Source organism: Dipodomys spectabilis, unplaced genomic scaffold (assembly GCF_019054845.1).
Source record: "Dipodomys spectabilis isolate Male_0828 unplaced genomic scaffold, ASM1905484v1 ptg000207l, whole genome shotgun sequence".
In the NCBI taxonomy this organism is placed as follows: Eukaryota; Metazoa; Chordata; class Mammalia; order Rodentia; family Heteromyidae; genus Dipodomys; species Dipodomys spectabilis.
Window position 1 is genome coordinate 11,308,485 of NW_024870884.1, and position 20,070 is coordinate 11,328,554.

The 20,070-nt window shown below is 44.9% G+C and overlaps 1 protein-coding gene across 3 annotated transcripts in view; it reads right to left on the minus strand.

Moving 5' to 3' along the window:
- Positions 1 to 20,070, minus strand: part of Lrrc20 (leucine rich repeat containing 20) — a 71,484-nt gene that overhangs the window by 22,366 nt on the left and 29,048 nt on the right. For all 3 annotated transcript variants that reach the window (XM_042696404.1, XM_042696406.1, XM_042696405.1), the window contains one exon: positions 10,712 to 10,861. In XM_042696404.1, coding sequence (XP_042552338.1) covers positions 10,712 to 10,861 — 150 coding nt within the window. The remainder of the gene's footprint in view (positions 1 to 10,711; positions 10,862 to 20,070) is intronic.

Genomic DNA, 20,070 nt, shown 5'->3' on the forward strand with positions numbered 1-20,070 from the left:
ACACACAAAGCTAGTAACACAAAGTTGAATGGTATAATTTGCTCTTAGTCTCCATTTTTTTCTATTGACAATGACATTAAGTAACCAAGCGCAGAGTTGGCAAAAGAAAGGAGGCAGCTTTCCATTCACTTTAAGGTACTTCCCTCAACTGGCAATTTCTTTTACAACTACTTAAAGATAATAAAAAAGTTTTAATTTTTTTAAAGTCTTGTACTTCACATGGGGGGAGGGAGGGTGTTAAGCCATTATAATGCTAGCCCCACCCCTCCCTCAGGGCTCTGTACTATTGTACAGCTCCAGAAGGTGACCTTGGGTTGAGGGAGATGCTCTTAAGTCCCAACAGCCCACCAAGGTTTGATTGTACACACCTATACTACCAGCATTCAGGAGGGCAAAGCAGGAAAATCCAAGTTTAAGGCCAGCTTGGGTAACACAGAGAGTTCCAAGCCACCTGGGTGGGCCTACACAAGGAGACCCTGTCTCCAAACAAACAAACAAACAAAACCCTCCAACAGGCTCAGACCTGTAATCCTAGCAACTCAGGAGGATGAGATCTGAGGATCAAGGTTCAAAGCCAGCCTGGGGAAGATAGTCCATGAGACTCTTAACTCTAATTAACCACCAGAAAACTGGAAGTGGAGCTATGGCTCAAAGTGGTAGAGTGCTGGCCTTGAGCGGAAAAAGCCCTGGGACAGTATCCAGGCCCTGAGTTCAAGCCTCAAAACATACAACCAATCAATCAATCAAGATAAACAATTTGAAAAATACCAAGCCAGGCTCCAGCTATTTGGAACCATGATCCTTAGATCTCAGCTTCCTGACTTAGCTAGGATTACGGGGGTGAGCCACCAGCAACTGACTTTACTGTATCATTACTGAAATGTTAGCCCATCTAAAAGAAAAATTCTTCCAGCTGGTTTCTGTCTCCTCCCCCCTACAGTACTCATTTCCAACTATTTCCCAACTGCTGACCTCCTCCCATGAGAACACTGTCTGCATGAATATGGGGCTTTCAGAAAAGTACTCACAACACTGCCCAGAATAGTAAGCACTCAGTCAATACGAAGGCCTCAGAGACCTTGTCAGGCAACCTGCCCTGGCCGAACTAGCTCTCAGGCTAGCAGCATCCCTGGAAAAGGGAGCCTCACTTCCCTGGAAGGTTCTGATTGATGCTCATGGCAAGAACTTTCATCTATCTAATCAAGGAAGGTTAAAACCAAGAGGTAGGCTCTATCTGATACCCTGGAGGTGAAAAAATGAGGCCCACCACCCATCTTAGTAGCTCTCAACATCCTTCATACTCAAGATAGCATGCTTGGGGTCATATTTGGAGCTGAGTGAAAGACAATGATGTCTGTGAGAGGCACAGACTGCTTTCTGAGAACTCCCGTGGACTTGTACCTAGGGGCACTGCTTGCTGCTAATGTCCATGTCAGAAAGCACTGTGTGTTGCTTCTGCCTGGCTCCAAAGTCCTAGAGACAGAGACTAGATCAAAGGGCTTTTGACTGGTCCCACTGCTACCTGTGTCCGCCCACAAGACACAACCCCATCTGGTGCTCACATATCATGAGGGCTCAACTGAGTGCCCTAGGAAAAGACTTTGGGTCTGGGCAGGGAGGGGCATTGGTGTCTACTGGTTTTCCCAGGATCCCTTGCTGCCCCTTGCTTCTCACTCCAACCAGGTCACTGCCTGCTTCTACTACAGAGACCAAGACCTGTGGTCAGGAAGCCCTAAGCTGGAGAAAAGAGCAGCTTCCCAAGAAAAGTAGACTGGAGCCAAAGGAACAGTGGGCAGGAACTGAGGGATAAATGGCCGAAGAACCTGGGCAGCAGTGCTGATATCATCCTGAAGTTCTTTGTGGACCCTAAGCACTCAGCACAGGACCTAGCATAGGGCATGCTGATAGAAGAGAGCACATATTTCTTGAATAAATGAACAAGCAGATGGAGGACCATTAGATGGTTACAGGCTGACTTGACCTGAATTCCCTACTCTCCCTGCTATTCCCAGGTCCGCACAAGACTAGCCCTGCAGTGGGGTAGTGTAGAGGTAGGGAGAGCTCTACAACCATCAGCTGAAGGAGGAGCTTCCTCTATAAGTCTAGGCTCAGACCTTCCCTCTGTCCAGAAACAGTGGGGTTCAGAACACAGTGGCTAGCCTCTGTGTGATCGTGTCAAGCTGCCAGATAAAATGCAGGACATGTCAGGCATGGTGGCTGGATGATAAAATTCCTCTGCTTTCTTCCTACTCTCTTCTGCCAGAGTTCACCATTGCACTCAGATGCTGAGTGCATCATGTATTGCCTATTCAAAAACAAACAAGATGGACTTCCAAATGAAGCGGTGGAACGTGGCAAGTGTGATCGAAACACAAACATCATTCAGAGACAGCAACAAATGGAGTGGAAAGACGGGCTATGAGGGGCCATGAAGCATTCTAAACTGTAGAGCAGAGCAAAGGAGACTTGCTGGAAGAGCAAGGGAGAGGACTGCAGTCCTCTGTCACAGAGCTCAGGCCCTGGAGGGTACAGACATAAAATTGATTCAGTCACAGGTCTGCCCTCTCCCCTTGTGTACTGATGGGCAGAGGAGCTTGTTGGAGCCAGCTGTCTTCCAGGAGGGAGGAGGTGTCCCCTGCTTCCAGGGCAAGAACACCTATCCAGGCTCCCTCCAACAGCTCTCCTGGGGGACTGGAGTTGTTCCTTCTAGTTCTGAGTTGGTTGATCTCTCTAGCAGATGTTCTGCTCTATGTAGCGGCCTTAAAATGCATAGGCTCTCACCTCCATAATTGTATCTCTGATTTTAGCCTAAGGATGTGGAGGCCTGTGAGACTGGGTTCCTTAACCTCTGCTAGGGAGGATGACCCTGCTGATAAGTGTGCACACAGAAGTCCTGACAGGCCTTTGCTCCACTGAGGTCATCCAGGTAACCTCAGGGGCCAGAAATCCTTCAGAGCTGATGGCAACATCACATGCGAGGAGCCACAACACCATCACTGCCTCTGTATCAGAAGGGTCAGCAATAGGGGAGCGGCTCATTTTGCACAACTTAAAGGAGTTGGACCCTCCAAGACTCCTCCATTCCAGGGATGGAAGATGTGAGGGAACAGAAAACATGGTCCCCAGCAGTAGATCTGATAGCTCAACTACAACCAAGACATCAGAAGCTGATTTCCAGGTCTGCCAGGATTCCATGGCACATTTCTGAACCGTCTTTGGTTCATGAGGAGAAGTAAACTCAGAGGACTGAAGCCACGTGGGAAGTGGGGCAGAACAATGCTCTGTGACTTCATCCTCTAGTGCATTGGGGTCCATGACCTTTCCAAGGATGCCTCCATTGGTCCTTAGCTTTGGAGATTTATCATGCCCAAGGTACCCCCTTCCTTATTCTTCCTTCCCAGAGCACTAGGAAGCAGGCCCTCCCAGGGCACTGTCCACATTATCTATGATCCTTCCCAGGATCCTTCCCAGGACAGAGGCAACTAGGAATGGAGAGAGTAGCCCTCTCTCCTTCACCCTTTGCCTGTCTGCCTGTCTGTGTGAATGCCCTCTGTCCATGTCATCCTCAGACACCACATTCAGGGTGCTCAGAGCAGAAGGCTGCTCACCCAGGGGCTTATACAGGAAATGATGCTATGTTCTCTCTGGTATACCCTGTGCCTTGTCAGGGGGAGTAACAAAGCTCTCTTCCCACCTGTCATGTTGGCTGAGGTAATAAGGAAAACTGTCAGCTTTATTTTTTTGTGTGTGGCAGTAATCAAAGAGCCCTGTGGTGAGGACACAGGGCTGCCTGGGGAGCTGGGGAGGCCTCATAAACAGGCTCTGTGGGGTATCCATTGTGAGACCCCAGGCTCTGAAGAGATGAGGCACTTGTTCCCTACCAGAGAGCAATCCAAGAACCCAAGCTTGGGAAAAACATTAGAAAGAGACAAAAAAGCCTGTCAATGATGGGGAAAAAAAAAAACCAAAACAATAAAAAATGAACTACAATCCAGGTGCTGGTGGCTCATGCATGTAATCCTAGCTACTCAGGAGCCTGAGATCTGAAGATTGTGGTTCAAAGCCAGCCCAGGCAGGAACGTCCATGAGACTCTTATCTCTAATTAATCACCAGAAAAATGGAAGTGGTGCTGTGGCTCAAGTGGTAGAGCACTTGCCTTGAGCTGAAGAGCTTGGGGACAGCACCCAGGCCCAGAGTTCAAGAACCAAGACTGACCCCTCACCACCTCTAAAAAAAGAACTAAAGTCCAAGACAATGTCTCAGCTCCACACTGCTTGATAGATAGGTGATTATCCCTTACCTAGTGCCTAATCAAGAGTTATCTCTGACAGGCCAGGCTCCATTGGATCTGGTTTTCTCCAGCTTCATGGCCCTTCATGCAGCAAGCCTCCACAGACAGCCTGGTCTGACTGACCAGAATAGCACAAGACCCCCTGCCCATCCTTGTCCACAATGATGCACCCTGTAGCAGTCCCACTGCTGGCCCAGGGGACATATGATCTGCTGAGCAGGATCTTGGGACTTGGATGAAGATAAAGCCTGAGGCTTAGCCTTCAAGGTCCCTCTATCTTCTTCACCTTCCTACCTTCATGCCTCAACTTCCCATGCTTCTGCTGTGTGGATGCCTCTCAGCTTTTCCATGGGCCTATTCCAACCATCCTCCCAGGGTCTTTCCACATTGTTTCCATGCTGGCAGAGATGACTCCTTGGTCAGGCCCTGCCAACACAGCTATATCTCTGCTCTGTGACATTCATTCCTGTTCCATCTTTCCAATAGTTTCCCCAAACACACTTTTTATCTTCTAAAAGATGCTTCAGAAATTATCCCTTTATCTGGCAAACACCTACTCATCTATCAATTCCTGCTTTAAGCAATTTCCTCTGGAAGCATTTTGATTTTCCCCACTCACCAGAACAGAATTGATTTCCACCTCCTAGTCATCCATGCACTCTTGAGTTGATGGCCACCACCCACCCCTCACATTATCATGTGGCTGTGTCTGCTCAGATGCCTGTCTACCCTGCCAGGCGGCCCCACATCTATTTCAGTATTCTTGTTCCCAAATGATATGGGTGCGTGAGGGATAAACAGTTGCCACGGAGCCAGATAGCTGTGCGCCCGGTGAATTGGAGCATTCATTCTGTCACTCGCCTGGGCAACCCCTCACCCTCTACTGGACCAGGACAAGGATCCATGGGACTGAGAATGGCAGGGGTGGGAGAGCTTGAATGTCTTGACAATGGTTCCATCAAAACAGAACTTTTTACTCTGAAGCTACTGCAAGAGAGTAGAAGTGACATTAGAACTTACAGTTACAGGCAGGAACTTCTTGAATAGAGTCCCAGGGGTGCAATAGATAAGAGAGAGACTCGACAAGTAGTATAACATTAAAATAAGAATTTTCTGCACAGTGAAGGACATAGTTACTAAACTAGAAAGACAGCCAGCCAATTGGGAAAAGATCTTTACCAGCAATATATCAGACAAAGGCCTAATATCCAATATATACAAAGAACTCAAGAAACTAACTCCTCCCAAACTTAATACACCAATTACTAAATGGGAAAGGGAGCCAAGAAGACACTTCTCAGAAGAAGAGGTAAGAATGGCAAAGAAACACATGAGGACATGCTCATCATCTCAGCCATAAAGGAAATGCAAATCAAAATAACCCTGAGATACCATCTTACCCCAGTTAGATTGGCTGACATTTTGAATTCTAACAACAACAAATACTGGCAGGCAGGGATGTGAGGGAAAAGGAACCTTACTGCACTGCTGGTGGAATGTAAACTAGTCCAACTACTCTGGAAAGCAGTCTGGAAGTTCCTCAAAAAACTATATCCCTACAACCTAGCCATACCACTCCTTGGCATCTACCCTGGGCATCATGAGCCAGGAAATGATAAGGACAGTTGCACATTCATGTTCATTGCTACCCTATTCACAACAGCCAAGATAAGGAAACAATCCAGATGCTGCGCAATGGATCCAAAAATGTTGTCTTTATATACAATAGAATTTTACACAGCCATTAGAAAGAATAAAATAATGTCATTTTCAGGGAAATGGATGGAACTAGACAAATCATGTTAAAGAGAGCAGAAAGACAAACAGCACGTGTTCTTCTTGATATATATGCAAGTTAGATCTACAATGTACTGGGATATGACAAAGCACACAGTATTCTAGATATCCACATACAGAGAGACCAAAAGATAGTCTTAGGAGATAATCACAATGGTGAATTACCTAAGCACTTCTTCATATGCATATAAAATTATATATATATAGAAACAAACTCCAAAGATATAGAAACAAATGACTTTTTTCTTAATTTGTTTTTCTCCTTATGTTGACTCTGTATTTCTGGTATTTCTGACATTGCAGAGGGTGGGGAGAAGGTTCAGAATCAGAGGAAAAAGTGTGGAAAATGCAGCAATGGAGCACACTGGCGGCACTGGACATTGATGAAAGTGAACTATGCAACTCATTGGTGGAGATGGGAGGAAGGGAATGAGGGAACAAATGGCACTATGCAAAAGGAAATGTACTTATTACCTGACCTATGTAAAAGTAACCCCTCTAAAACAATAAAGTAAATTAGAAAAAAGTGATGCTATTTCTATTAAAAATAGAATTTTTTGTCTACAACCTGCAGCTAGCATCTGCTCAGTATCCTAACCCATTATCTATAGCACCAGCCCAAGATATGGGACAGCTGCAATTATTAACTGTAGGAAGTCAGATTGTTACTTGTAGCAACAATGCAAAAGGCCAATCAATAACCCTGTAACAACTGGTCCTGAATGTCAGGACTCAATAATTTAGAGCTTCCTTGATTTGTGTCTCCTCTTCCAATGAGGAACCAGAGACACAGACACAGACACACACACACACACACACACACACACACACACACACACACACACACACACACACACATACACCCTACCCAGTCACTTGAGTTCAAGACTCAATAATTTAGAGCTTCCTTGATTTGTGTCTCCTCTTCCAATGAGGAACCAGAGAACACACACACACACACACACACACACACACACACACACACACACACACACACACACACACTACCTAGTCACTTGAGTTCAGGACTCAATAATTTAGAGCTTCCCTGATTTGTGTCTCCTCTTCCAATGAGGAACCAGAGACACAGACACAGACACAGACACAGACACAGACACACACACACACACACACACACACACACACACACACACACACACACACACACACACACACACACACACACACACCTACCCAGTCACTTGAGTTACCAGCTTCTAGTTAGATACCTGCAGCTGCCCCATGTCAGCAGCCAGAGAACAAATGGGACCAGATCCTCCTGCTGTTCCACTGTGAAGCTAACCCACTGCTCTGCCCACCTTTGAGTTTCCACCAAAAGCAAGGCGTAGGTCTGGCTGCCTGTTTTACAGCAAGCCCAGAGTGTATCCACTTGTCCTACCTGAGTAGAAGCAGGGAGACAGGGACAAAAGAGCCACTTTCCACAGATGGATTCTATCTAGACTCTCCCTTCTCAGCTTTTGCTTCTTTCTTTCCATAAACTTGTTGAGGGACAAAGGGGATGAAATAAATAAAGATGCCCCAAGCCTGACCAGCCACGAATCCTGGGTCTCCGCTGGGGGCAGGCAGATTGTCCTCTCCCTGGTACTGAGGTAATCCCCCTCCACCAAGAACCCAGAAGAAGACACAATGCTCCTCGCCATGCCTCCTCCACACACACAAACGTGGACTTTGGTGCTGAAAGAGACTTGAGCCGAGGGCCAGATGGGGAATCAGCTCCAGCTCACCCCGTCCCTGGCCACATAGCCCTCAATACGCTGTGTGAAATCCAATTAGCAGTGGGCCAGCCTTTCTTTGCAGGCAGGGCTCTGCACTGAGGAGGCGTTCGAACGGCACCCAATAGGCTTCTGACCCAAAGGGCATCATCCTAAACACTTCTCTGCAGCTGAGCCCCATGCTGCTGGTGAGGGCTCCTCTCCCCCCCGCCCCACTCTGTGTATGAGACACTTATGGCCCCACTGTCAAGTCCTCTGAAAGCTTTTCTTTTCCCTCCCTCCTTCTCTTTTCCTCCTTTCCTCCCTCCCTCTCTCTCTCCTCTCCTCCCACCTACTTCCTTCCTTCCCTCCCTCCCTCCTTCTCTCTTTCCCTCTCTCCTTCCCTACTTCTCTCCTTGTCTCCCTCCTCCTCTTTCTTCTTGCCCCCTTCCCCACAGCCTCCACCTCTGCCACTACCACTACCACTCTCAGGAAGCATCCATTCCTCTGCCCAGGAGTCTTCTGGCACATAGTCCCCATCAGTACCTTACCCAGGCTCCAGAGGTGAGGATGTATTTATCATGCAAACCTGGGCTACTGCAAGGAGACAGACACCCTGGCTTATTCACCTCCTAGGTTTTCCTACCTCCAGACACTGGTCTGGAAAATACCAGGTGCTCAGAGGACTGGACTTGAGAAGAATACACTTGACCTCTTATCTAACCCCAAAGGAAATCCCTGTCTGACTGCCCTTCCTGGGGGTGCCCATGCCTTCTCAACTTTTCTTTTTTTTGGGGGGGGGGGTTCCGGTCGTGGGGCCTGAACTCTGGGCCTGGGCGCTGTCCCTCAGCTCTTCAGCTCAAGGCTAGCACTCTACCACTTGAGCCACAGCGCCACTGCCGGCTTTTTTCTTTTTTGCTTATGTGGTGCTGAGGAATCGAACCCAGGGCCTCATGCATGCAAGGCAAATGCTCTATCACTGAGCCACCTTCCCAGCCCCTTCTCAACTTTTCTAGAGTGGAAATATCTACCTAAGTTTGCTAGATTCCGTACTAGAGGACACTTGAACTAATATAGGCAGCCTGAGAAAAGCATCTCTGACCTGGGCAGTGGATAACCTGGGTCCCAGTCCTAGGTGTCCTGTTGGGTTGCCCTGGACCAGCCCTCTTTCCATGGTCCTCCTTCTCTATCCCAGAAGTGGAATGGTAGAGGCAATGCTAATATTTCAGGAGATTGTCACAATTAGTATTGGTGGGCTAAATCTACCTTAAAAACGTTCCATTGGCCTTTGGATTTTGTAGTACTTAAAATTCACAAAAAAATGCTTATTTCCCATATCTACTAAATAGTTAAACAGTGGGTGACACAGGCCCGTTGTCTCTCATGGCACACTGGCTAAAGCTGAACAAGGCTAAGTTGCCACAGTCCCCACCACTTTCTATTGCTCTACCCCCAACCAGAATCCCTCATTAGTTGCACAGTCATATCCTAGGCATTAATGTTTATAACCCCTGAACTGTGGTTCTCAATCTTGGCAGCCAGCGCCTTAGAATGGCTCATTCTGGGGGTACAACCAAAATTAATGTGTTTTTAGAAAAGCTCCTCAATTGATTCTGATTTCAGCTAGGGACAAGTAGTTGAGGAAAGCAAGCAGAGAAAAGCAGGCCCAGGCACCAGGGATGGCTCCTGGGAAATGGACCCGCAGTCATCAGAACTTTTCACTTTATAGGTATGAAGGCAACGAGCATTGTGAGCCTTCCCAGAAGCGACCCTCCCCTTCCTCTGTACGATTCTCTGTGAACCTTGCTGGTAGCCTTTCCAGGACCTCCTGACCCCCTTCTGAGCCATTTTGCACAAGCTTCTTCCTATTGGAAGTAGCGGGACTAGGTTTGTCCATTGCCTTCTGGGCATGCCTCCTCAAGGAAGCCTGCCAAGCTTAAAATCTGCTGCGTGAGATAGACTTGCCCTAGCTGCTCCTGTGCCACTGGCAATTTTAAACCCTACTCATGCCTTAGCAGCCAGGGAACCCTCAAAGGCAGAGACTACCTTTCCTAGGCTCCTCCTGCTCTCTCCCATCCCCCTGCCCTATCATTCTACAAACACACAAGTGACTGGGTTGTAGCATCTTGGCACAGGTGGCAGGAAGGAGCGTTGCCTTCAGAGAAAGGAGTGGGTGCCATGGTGTCAGCATCAGGCTTAGCCATCCAAAAGAGCCATTTCCGAAGCTCTGCAATGCCCACCACTGGCTTCCTGCCCATCTGCCTCCTGGCACCACATCTGTGTGCTCTGTGTGCCCAGAAAGAAAATGCCAACTGGCATCATTCACTCCTAAGCTGGGAATGCAGCATGGTGAACAATGCTGCACGGGGTATGTAAAGTCCCTCATTCAAGTCTACCAAGAATCATTATTGCCGGGCCTCAGGGCCTAAATGCCCTCCTGCTGGTCTGTTCAAAACAGAAGAATCAGGGCTGGGAAGTTGGCTCAGTGGTAGAGCGCTTGCCTTGCATGCTTGAGGCCCTGGGTTCAATTCCTCAGCACCACATAAGCAGAAAAAGAAAAAAGCCAAAGTGGCGCTGTAGCTCAAGTGGTAGAGCACTAGCCTTGAGCTGAAGAGCTGAGGGACAGCACTCAGGCCCAGAGTTCAGGCCCCACGACCAGAACCCCTTCCCCCCCCAAAAAAACAGAAGAATCAATGGAAGACCGGCACCCTTAGCCCTCACTCAGTCTGATTCACAACCAGCTGGAGTTTGATGTTGACTCAGGTCTACTTCAGAGTTGACCCCTGGGAATGACTTTGTAGGTTGGCTTGACCTAGGACTGGCTTTGGTAATGTCCCTCATACAGAGTGAGAGCCTGGAGGACAAGGGTTTGCCACTCCCTGTGGGCCTGAACTGTTGACCAGGACCTACCTCTGAGCTGACTGAACGTGGTCATGAACTTGCTGGTGAGGGACTTGAGCTCATTGTTCGCCAGTGTGATGAGGTGGATTTGGTCAGAGACATTCCGCAGGACCTTGTAGATGCCAATGGGGAAGGAAACCAGCTTGCACTCTGCCAGGTCTGCAGCCAAAGGACAAACACAGATCAGAGTTATCAGCCACAGCTGCTGAAGAAACTGCCCAGACCCACAGGGACCCAACACATCTCTCCTCCTGCCTGTCTCATTCCTGACTTTAGAACCTGCCCTTTTTCTCCCAGAAGGCCCCTGTCAGCAGCATCTAGTACTTTCTTTTTTTTCTGGGGTCCAGTTGTGGGGCCTGAACTATGAGTCTGGGCACTGTCCCTCAGCTCTTCAGCTCAAGGCTAGCACGCTACCACTTGAGCCACAGCGCCACTTTCGGCTTTTTTCTTTTTGCTTATGTGGTGCTAAGGAATCGAACCCAGGGCCTCAGGCATGCAAGGCAAGCGCTCTACCACTGAGCCACCTTCCCAGCCCACATCTAGTACTTTCTGTTACTACTGCTTGCTAGCAGTTGGTCATGGGGCCTGAACTCTGGGCCTGGGCACTGTCCCTCAGCTCTTCAGCTCAAGACTAGCACTCTACCACTTGAGCCACAGCGCCACTTCCAGCTTTTTCTGCTTATTTGGTGCTAAGGAATTGAACCTAGGGCCTCATGCATGCAAGGCAAGCAGTCTACCACTGAGCAAAAACCTTGAGCAAAAAAGCTCAGGGACAGTGACCAGGCCCTGAGTTCAAGCCCCAGAAATGGCAAAAAAGAAGGAGGAGGACGATGAGGAGGGTGAGGAGGACGAGGAGGACGAGGAAAGAAGAGGGGAAGGAGAAGGAGAGGAGAAGGGAAGGAAGGAAAGAATGGAAGAAAGAAAGAAAAAGAAAAAAGAAAGTAAGAAGGAAGGAAGCAAGCAAGCAAGCAAGCAAGCAAGAAAGAAAGACGAAAGGATGGAAAGAAGGAAAGAAAGAGTACAATGCACCCAGGCCCGTCACACAGCTGCCAGGCTCCAAAGAAGCAGCCAGGAAGCTTCTATGCATAATTTCCTGGTGGCTCCTCAGTGATTGAACAGTGACTGTGTGACCCCTGAGACCACTCCCCCATATGCACCCAGGAGAGTGTAGACACAGACCCACACATACAACCACTTTACATGATGCAGTGTTATGCATAATAAAGTAGAACAAGTCAAATGTCCATCAATGGTCCATCAATGAGAAATGGACCAACTACATATGATATGTCAAAAAAATAAATAAATAAATAAATAAACTCAGGCATAAAAAGGAAATGCCAAAGTGTGCTAGAATATGATGGATATAAAAACATGATGCCAAGTCAAACCTGTCACAAAAGCCACACGTTATATTGCTCCCCCTTTTTTTGTTGGTTGTGTGGCTTGAACTCAGGGCCTGGGCTCTGTCCCTGAGCCTCTTTGTGCTGATGGCTAATGTGGCTCCCTTTATAATAAATGCCAGATGAGGCAAGTCCACAGGGACAGGAAGTATATTAGTGGTAGCACAGAGATAGAAGGGAAGAGATGATAGGGGCGGTGACTATGGGGTTGGGGGCTCTTTACAGGGAAAATAAAATGCTCTTAAATTGGATATTGGTGATGATTGCACAACCTTATGAATACTGTATAACAAAGCCAAGGAATGGTACATTGTTGTTATTTTTTTTTAACTTTACCATTTGATCCATGTGTCAACATAGTATACTTTAAATGGATGAATTATATGGCAAGTGAGTTACTCTCCATGATGATGACATAGGGGAGCACGTGTGTATGTATTTAAGGTAGCACCCAAACACCAAAATCTCAGAGCTCAGAAATTAGACTGCCTAGCTTATCCTCTAGGTTTCCTCATCTGTAAAATTAGACTATTATCCTATGCCTGCAGGGTTGTCATGGAAACGATCATAAAATGATGGCTCACAGACCACCTGGAAGCTAAGTGGGCAGAGGGCCATCTCTGTTGTCTCCTCCCCTCCCACTGTGCTGTCAATCTCCTCTCTGCTCTATCCACCTCCTCCTTGCCTCTAGACCAGCACCCGTCCCACATCTTCCTGAAGCATGCTGGGGAAATGATCATCTCCTGATCCTGGTCCCCAGGAGATCTCATTACTCTGCCAACATCACCCCATCTAGCTCAGCAAGACCCTTTTCTCTAGAAAGGAGAAATCCAAGCCTCTGAACCTTTGCAGATGGCTCTAAAACAACTATGTAAACTTCCATAACATTCGCATTATACACCAGAATAAGCCAGGTGCCAGTGGCTCACACCTGTAATCCTAGCTACTCAGGAGGCATCTGAGGATCGTGGTTCAAAGCCAGGCTGGGCAAGAAAGTCTGTGAGGCTCTTATGTCCAATTAACCAGAAGTAGCACTGTGGCTCAAAGTGGAAGAGTGCTAGCCTTGAGCCAAAAATCTCAGGGATAGCCCCCAGGTCCTGAGTTCAAGTTCCCATGACCAACAACAACAACAAAAAAATTTTTTAAAGAAAAACAAAGGCATGGATTTAAAAGGCCCTATTCCTAACAGCAACAATAATACAGAGTATACAGAAATGGTCATAATTAAAACTTTTCTCCTTCAACTGCCCTATGGAATTTCTACTCTTGCTTTAAGTCCCAGTTCAAATGTCATCTCCTCTTTGAAGCTGTCTCTGACTACCCTAAGCAATTACTGCCCCAGCCACTGTGTCTCATCATGAGAACTCTTCATCCTGCACTGTATCAACCACTCCTTTTGTGGTCTGTTTTCCCACTAATCTAGAAATATACTACCAAACCCTACCCTCCCCCCAAACAAAACAAAACAAACAGTGCCTAATATTCAACATAGGTGGCCTTGCTGAGCTGGTCCGAGAAAAGGAAAAGGACAGACAGACAAAGGGCAAAGGTCCAGATGACTAAGAGTCTATGAACTTCTCTGCCAGGTAGCCTGTCAAGAAGTATGATCAGTGCCTCTCGGTCCAGGGCTGCAAATAACTATAGTCCTGCTGTTTGTTATTCAGTGTCAGGGCCACCAGCCTGTATTAGCAAGTGAGGTCAGCAGAAGAGAGGTCAAGTTCCAAGTAGGAACAGATAAGAGAACAAGCTTCAGAAGAGACCAAGAACTGAACTGAAAGTTTACCAGCACTTCAGACTGAGACTCTGGGGTAAGCTAGGGATTCTAGGAAGAGCAATATTCAAACAATGAACTCCTTAATGCTTTGTGCCAGATGCACAAAGGACTAGAAAGAGTTTTCACAGAGTCCTTTGGTTAGGAGCAGGCAAATTTCATTATATAGGTCAGAAGCAACATCAAGGATACTGCAGTTTTCCTTAAAACAAGATGTATCTAAAGGATATCTTCATGGGCACCAGTGGCTCACACCTGTAACCCTAGCTACTTAAGAAGCTTAAGATCTAGGATCATGGTTCAAAACCACCCAGGCAGGAATGTCTGTGAAACTCATACCCAATTAGCCAGCAAAAGAGCCAGAAGTAGAACTATGGCTCAAGTGGTAGTGTACCACACATGAGTGAAAAAGCTGAGGGACAGTACTCAAGTCCTAAATCCAAGCCCCATTACTAGCTCAACATGCGCACACACACACACACACACGTCTTTAGTTTTCAACATCCCTGAGTAGGTCTTGAAAATTCTAGCCAATGAAAGAAAAAGCACAGACATCTGGTACAGGCCCCCAATATTATTATGTGCATATAAAGTGAATACACCAGCTCAGAAATGCAGACCAGTCATGTGGAAAGCCACAAGCATTAAAAAGTGACCAGCAAAGCAATCAAAATAGACTGTCAATTCATAACAGCAATAAAATAAAGTTTTTAAAGAACTTGTTCCAAGTCTTTCCATTTTCTAACAAATGGGGCAATGTCATTCTTAAGTGAAGTAAGCCAGGCCCAAAGAAACATAGGTCCCATGGTTTCCCTTATTTGCAATAACTAATACATGTGTAGGACAAGTAGAAAAGGCCAAAAGCTATGTACATATAACCATATAAAATGATGTTCAGTGAAATGAACCCCAAGATAGGGAAATAAATATCTTTTTTTCTTTCTTGCTATTGTTTCTAACATATTTATAATGTACCCTGTGATTTTTTTGTTGCTTTGTATGTTCCTCCCCCATGGTATAACCCCTGTCTTCACTGTATTTGATGTCGGTGCCCTGCATCCTGTATATACACTTCTCTAATTTGGGGAGAGGAAGGGAAAAAACAAAATGCTTAAATAAGGATGCTGGTTGACCCATTGTAACAATGAGATGTACAAAACACTATGTTGAAAATGAAAGCCGGGCGCTGGTGGCTCACGCCTGTAATCCTAGCTACTCAGGAGGCTGAGATCTGAGGATCACGGTTCAAAGCCAGCCCGGGCAGGAGAGACCATGAGACTCCTATCTCCAATAAACCACCAGAAAACCGGAAGTGGCGCTGTAGCTCTAGTGGTAGAGCGCTCGCCTTGAGCTGAAGAGCTGAGGGACAGAGCCCAGGCCCAGAGTTCAAGCCCCACGACCGACAAAAAAAAAAAAAAAAGAAAATGAACTTTACAACTTGGGCGGGGCGGGGCGGGGGGGGGGGGGGGGGGGGGCCGGGAGGGTGTTGTAGTTGTGGAGGTGGGAGGGAAGGGATGGTAGGGGGAAAACAAAGGAGGAGACAACAATGCTCAATAGGAATATTTGTTAACTTGCTCATGTAACTGTAACCCCTCTGTACAGCATTTTTACAATAAAAAAGTATAAAAAAGAACCTGTTCCAAATAACAGCAATAATATAAAATAGACAATCATAATAGAAAATGTATCTAACCATATGACCATGAAGAAAAGTTCAGAAGCCTTTTTTGTTATGCTTTTTTATTTTTAGAACCAGTACTGAGGCTTGAATTTGGAAGCTTGTGCTCTTGTCTAACCTTTTTTATTCAAGGCTGGAGCTCTACACTTGAGTCTTCATTTCCAAGTGTTGGGTTTTTTGTTCATTTGTTTGTTTGTTTGCTAGTTAATTGGAGATAAGAATCTTGCAGGATTTTTCTGCCTGGCTGGCTTTGAACTTAAGCTGTTCAGATCTCAGCTTCCTGAGTAGTTAAGGATTACAAGTATAGGCCACCAAAGAATGGCTTAATACATGTGGTTTTGTCCAAGTGAAATTTAAAATAAAAGAGAGAAAAAGCAAAGAGATTTCAGAACAAAACATTTAAAATCCTATATGCATATAAAGCACCTAAACTAACAAGTCCCACGCTTTTGTCAGCTGTTTAAATCACTGTGTGATCTGCTGAGTAGTTCTATATCCTTAATTTTGCGAAAATACAGTATGAATCCAAAAGAGCAAATGGTATCCCAAAAGCAAGGTTGAAAATATTGTGCTTAATTTAAGAGAAAAAGTGAAAAGTTTTAAATTGCCGAAAAGCAGAACTTCTTTAGTGGAAGTCAGTGGTCTTGTGGGAAAAATGAACTCAAGTATCTACAGTGAACTCCATGTGTCCTGAGCATATATAGGTTTTCCTCAATGACAGTCCTTTGAACCACATTACCAATGGATATCAAGGGTATATTGTTAATACATTATTATATAATGACATATTAACCAATGCTAAATTAAGGAATGACTCATCAACTAAATGTCTGAATTGGAAAAACAAAAAGGACTCAACCTAAGAATAAAAATCAATTCGAGATAGATTTTATACTTTATATATTTTATTGAAATACAACCAAACAAAATCAGAATAACAGAAGCTCTTAACTGAGGGTATTTTTCCAATCTATGTGCCATAGAACAATCATTAAAAAACAGACCCAAACTGTATAAAAATATGAAACACTAGACACTTAAGAAATCAAAACAGACTATGTGCCAGTGGCTTATATCTATAATCCTAGTTATTCCGGGCTCTAAGGATTGAGGTTCAAAACCAGCCTAGGCAGGAAAGTCTGTGAGATTTTTTTTTTTTTGGTCGGTTTTGGGGCCTGAACTCTAGGCCTGGGCGCTGTCCCTCAGCTTTTCAGCTCAAGGCTAGTGCTCTACCACTTGAGCCACAGCATCACTTCCGGCTTTTTCTACTTATGTGATGAATCAAACCTAGGGCCTCATGCATGCAAAGCAAGCACATAAATAAAACTTCTTTTATTATTAAATAAGGATTTAAAAATAATCTACAAATAGAATAAAAACTGTTTTTATTATTGAAGATATTAAATTAAAAAAAATTAAGACCAATTAGAAAATCCTCTTTGCTATTATGATCAGGATTGGCATCCTATACTTTAATTGGAAATGCTGCAAGAGAAGCTCTTAGGCAGGGAGCAGGTAATGTTGACAACCAGTAATGCTGACAACTAAAATGAAAAGAGCAACTCACTGGCCCTTATGGGATTTGCAAAGTGGTGGGCAATTATTTTTCCCTGCATTTTCATTAGCCTCAATTATATGTACAATATGGCTTCCGTTTGATATGTCCACATATGCATACAGTGTACCTTGATGAGACTCACCCCCTCTATCACTCTCCCTCCCTTTTTCTGCTTACGTGGTGCTGAGGAATCGAACCTAGGGCCTCATGCATGCAAAGCAAGCACTCTACCACTGAGCCACCTTCCCAGCCGCAGTCTGTGAGATTTTTATCTCCAAGTAACCACCAAAAAGCTAGAAGTAGAGCTGTGGCTCAATTGGTAAAATGTCAGCTACCAATTTTAGTCTTAATTAAAAAGCTAAAAGGTAGTACCCAGATCCTGAGTGACTCAAAATCCTGAGTAGAGGTACAGAGAAAAAAAATTAAAAAGCTAAAAGGTAGTACCCAGATCCTGAGTGACTCAAAATCCTGAGTAGAGGTACAGAGAAAAAAAATTGGTAAACAGGGGCTGGGAAGGTGGCCCAGTGGTAGAATGCTTGCCTTGCATGCATGAGGCCCTGGATTCGATTCCTCAGCACCACATAAGCAAAAAGAAAAAAAGCCGAAAGTAGCGCTGTGGCTCAAGTGATAGAGCGCTAGCCTTGAGCTGAAGAGCTGAGGGACAGCGCCCAGGCCCAGAGTTCAGGCCCCATGACCGGACCCCAAAAAAAAAACAAAAAACAAAAAACTGGTAAACAGAATTAGAAGACATGATTCAAGTGGTAGATTACTTACCTAGCAAGCCCAAGGCCCTGAGTTCAATTCCTATTACTACCAGAAATATAAATAAAACTTCTTTTATTATTAAATAAGGATTTAAAAACAATCTACAAATAGAATAAAAAACTGTTTTTATTATTGAAGATATTATTAAATTTTAAAAATTAAGACCAATTAGAAAATCCTCTTTGCTATTATGATCAGGATTGGCACCCTATACTTTAATTGGAAATGCTCAAGAGGAGCTCTTAGGCAGGGAGCAGGTAATGTTGACAACCAGTAATGTTGACAACTAAAATGAAAAGAGCAACTCACTGGCCCTTATGGGATTTGCAAAGTGGTGGGCAATTATTTTTCTCTGCATTTTCATTAGCCTCAATTATATGTACAATATGGCTTCCGTTTGATATGTCCACATATGCATACAGTGTACCTTGATGAGACTCACCCCCTCTATCACTCTCCCTCCCTGCTTCCCAATCTGCAATTCTTGATAAAACTAAGGAAAAAAAAAGAAAATCAAATCTTCTCTTATTTTGTATGAGCATTGCAAAAATGGAAAATTCAACAGATAGTAAAATCTATTCAACATTTTTGAAATTTGCAATGCTTTCACTAATGAGACTGATCATATCTTATTCCATAGTGAATTGACTATTTTTATGTGCCCTATGGAAAATCCAGCTCATGTCTCTGGTTATTTTTCTAGCTGTTTATCACTGAAAGGCTGGTAAAGTTCCTTAACAGAGCCCAGGACCATGAACTGAAATCTTTGAAGCCAGAAGCCAAAATAAGTCCTTCCTCCCCTACCTTGTTCAGGCTACACAAAGTGTGACTAATATAGTAGACATGTCCACAGACAACAAAAGGACTGGGTTTCAAGCTTGGTAATTAATATCAGGTCATACTGGCTCCTTTCTCAGGACTAGACAGCAGCTAGACCCCACATGTCTTTCCCCAGAAACTTGAGCAATTATAATTATTGCCAAAGGCCAACGAGAATGGCCTTAAGTCTCCAATTAGAACAGTATTTCATGTTCATAAAGAAACCTGTTAGCAGAATGCACAGATCCTTTATGAAAGCTATCACATAATTAATTCTAATGAATAACTGATGAAAATTAACCTTTGGGAAGAACCAAGTTAGAATAAACAAAATCCAGGAAGGAAGCAAATCTTTTATATGAAAGTAAGAAGACTGAGCTGAGCTTGCCCTAGGGCTTAGAGAGACAAAACTCTGACCCTGCCAGTCCTTGTTAAGAAGTAGGATTGGCACAGTGAAACCAACAGAGAATAGTCTCAGGAGAAAAGCACCAAATTGTACTACCTAAGCACTTCTTCATTTGTATATAAAATAATATGCATACTGAAAAGAACTCCAAAGATAAGGAAACAAAAGATCTCTTCTTAATTTGTCCTATTGTTTTTAGATGACTCTGATTCTTTACCTCAAATATGGTGTATCCATGTGTACATCTAAGGGAAGGTGGGTGCAGAGCACAGAATCTGAGGGGGTCCATCAGCTGCACTGGACATTGATGAAAGTGAACTAAGCAACTCAAGGGCAGTGACGGAAGGAAGGAAATGAGAGAGAAAGAGGGAACAGCTGAAACTAAGCAAAAGGAAAGAAAGGTACATATTACCCGATTTGTAAAAAATAGTTTTATTGTTAAAGGTCATAGAGTTCATAAGCAGTACACATTAAGATAATGATGACTAGCACTGTGAAGATCAAAAGGTGTTTGTGGCTTACCTGGGACAGTCAGCTGCTGGGGAGGGAAGAATGGATTATCACATTTCTGGTGTGCAGATAGATCTCCCATGGTTGACAATGAAACACTACAAACTTCAGTTTCCATGGAGTTTGAGGAGGACTTGAGTTGAAAGGGCAAATGTAAGAAATATCCAGGTATACCAGGAGTTTGCATTTGTCTCTTACTGCAGAGCTCAAGAGCCTCTTATGCCTTTGGCTACATCACTAGCCAATCATCTCCAGAGACCTGGTACTTGCCATTCTGGACTCCAGACAGTGCTGTTCAGACTTGGCCTTGCACTGGACGTGCCTGAAGAGGTGTGCAGACCTCTAAGAACTAGTCTTATCGCAGAGATGCATATTCAGTTAGTGGGGGCTGGGATTTGGAAGTCAGGCTTTTGAAAAGCTGCTTTGATTATTCTAATAGGCTAATGGGGTAGAGCTAC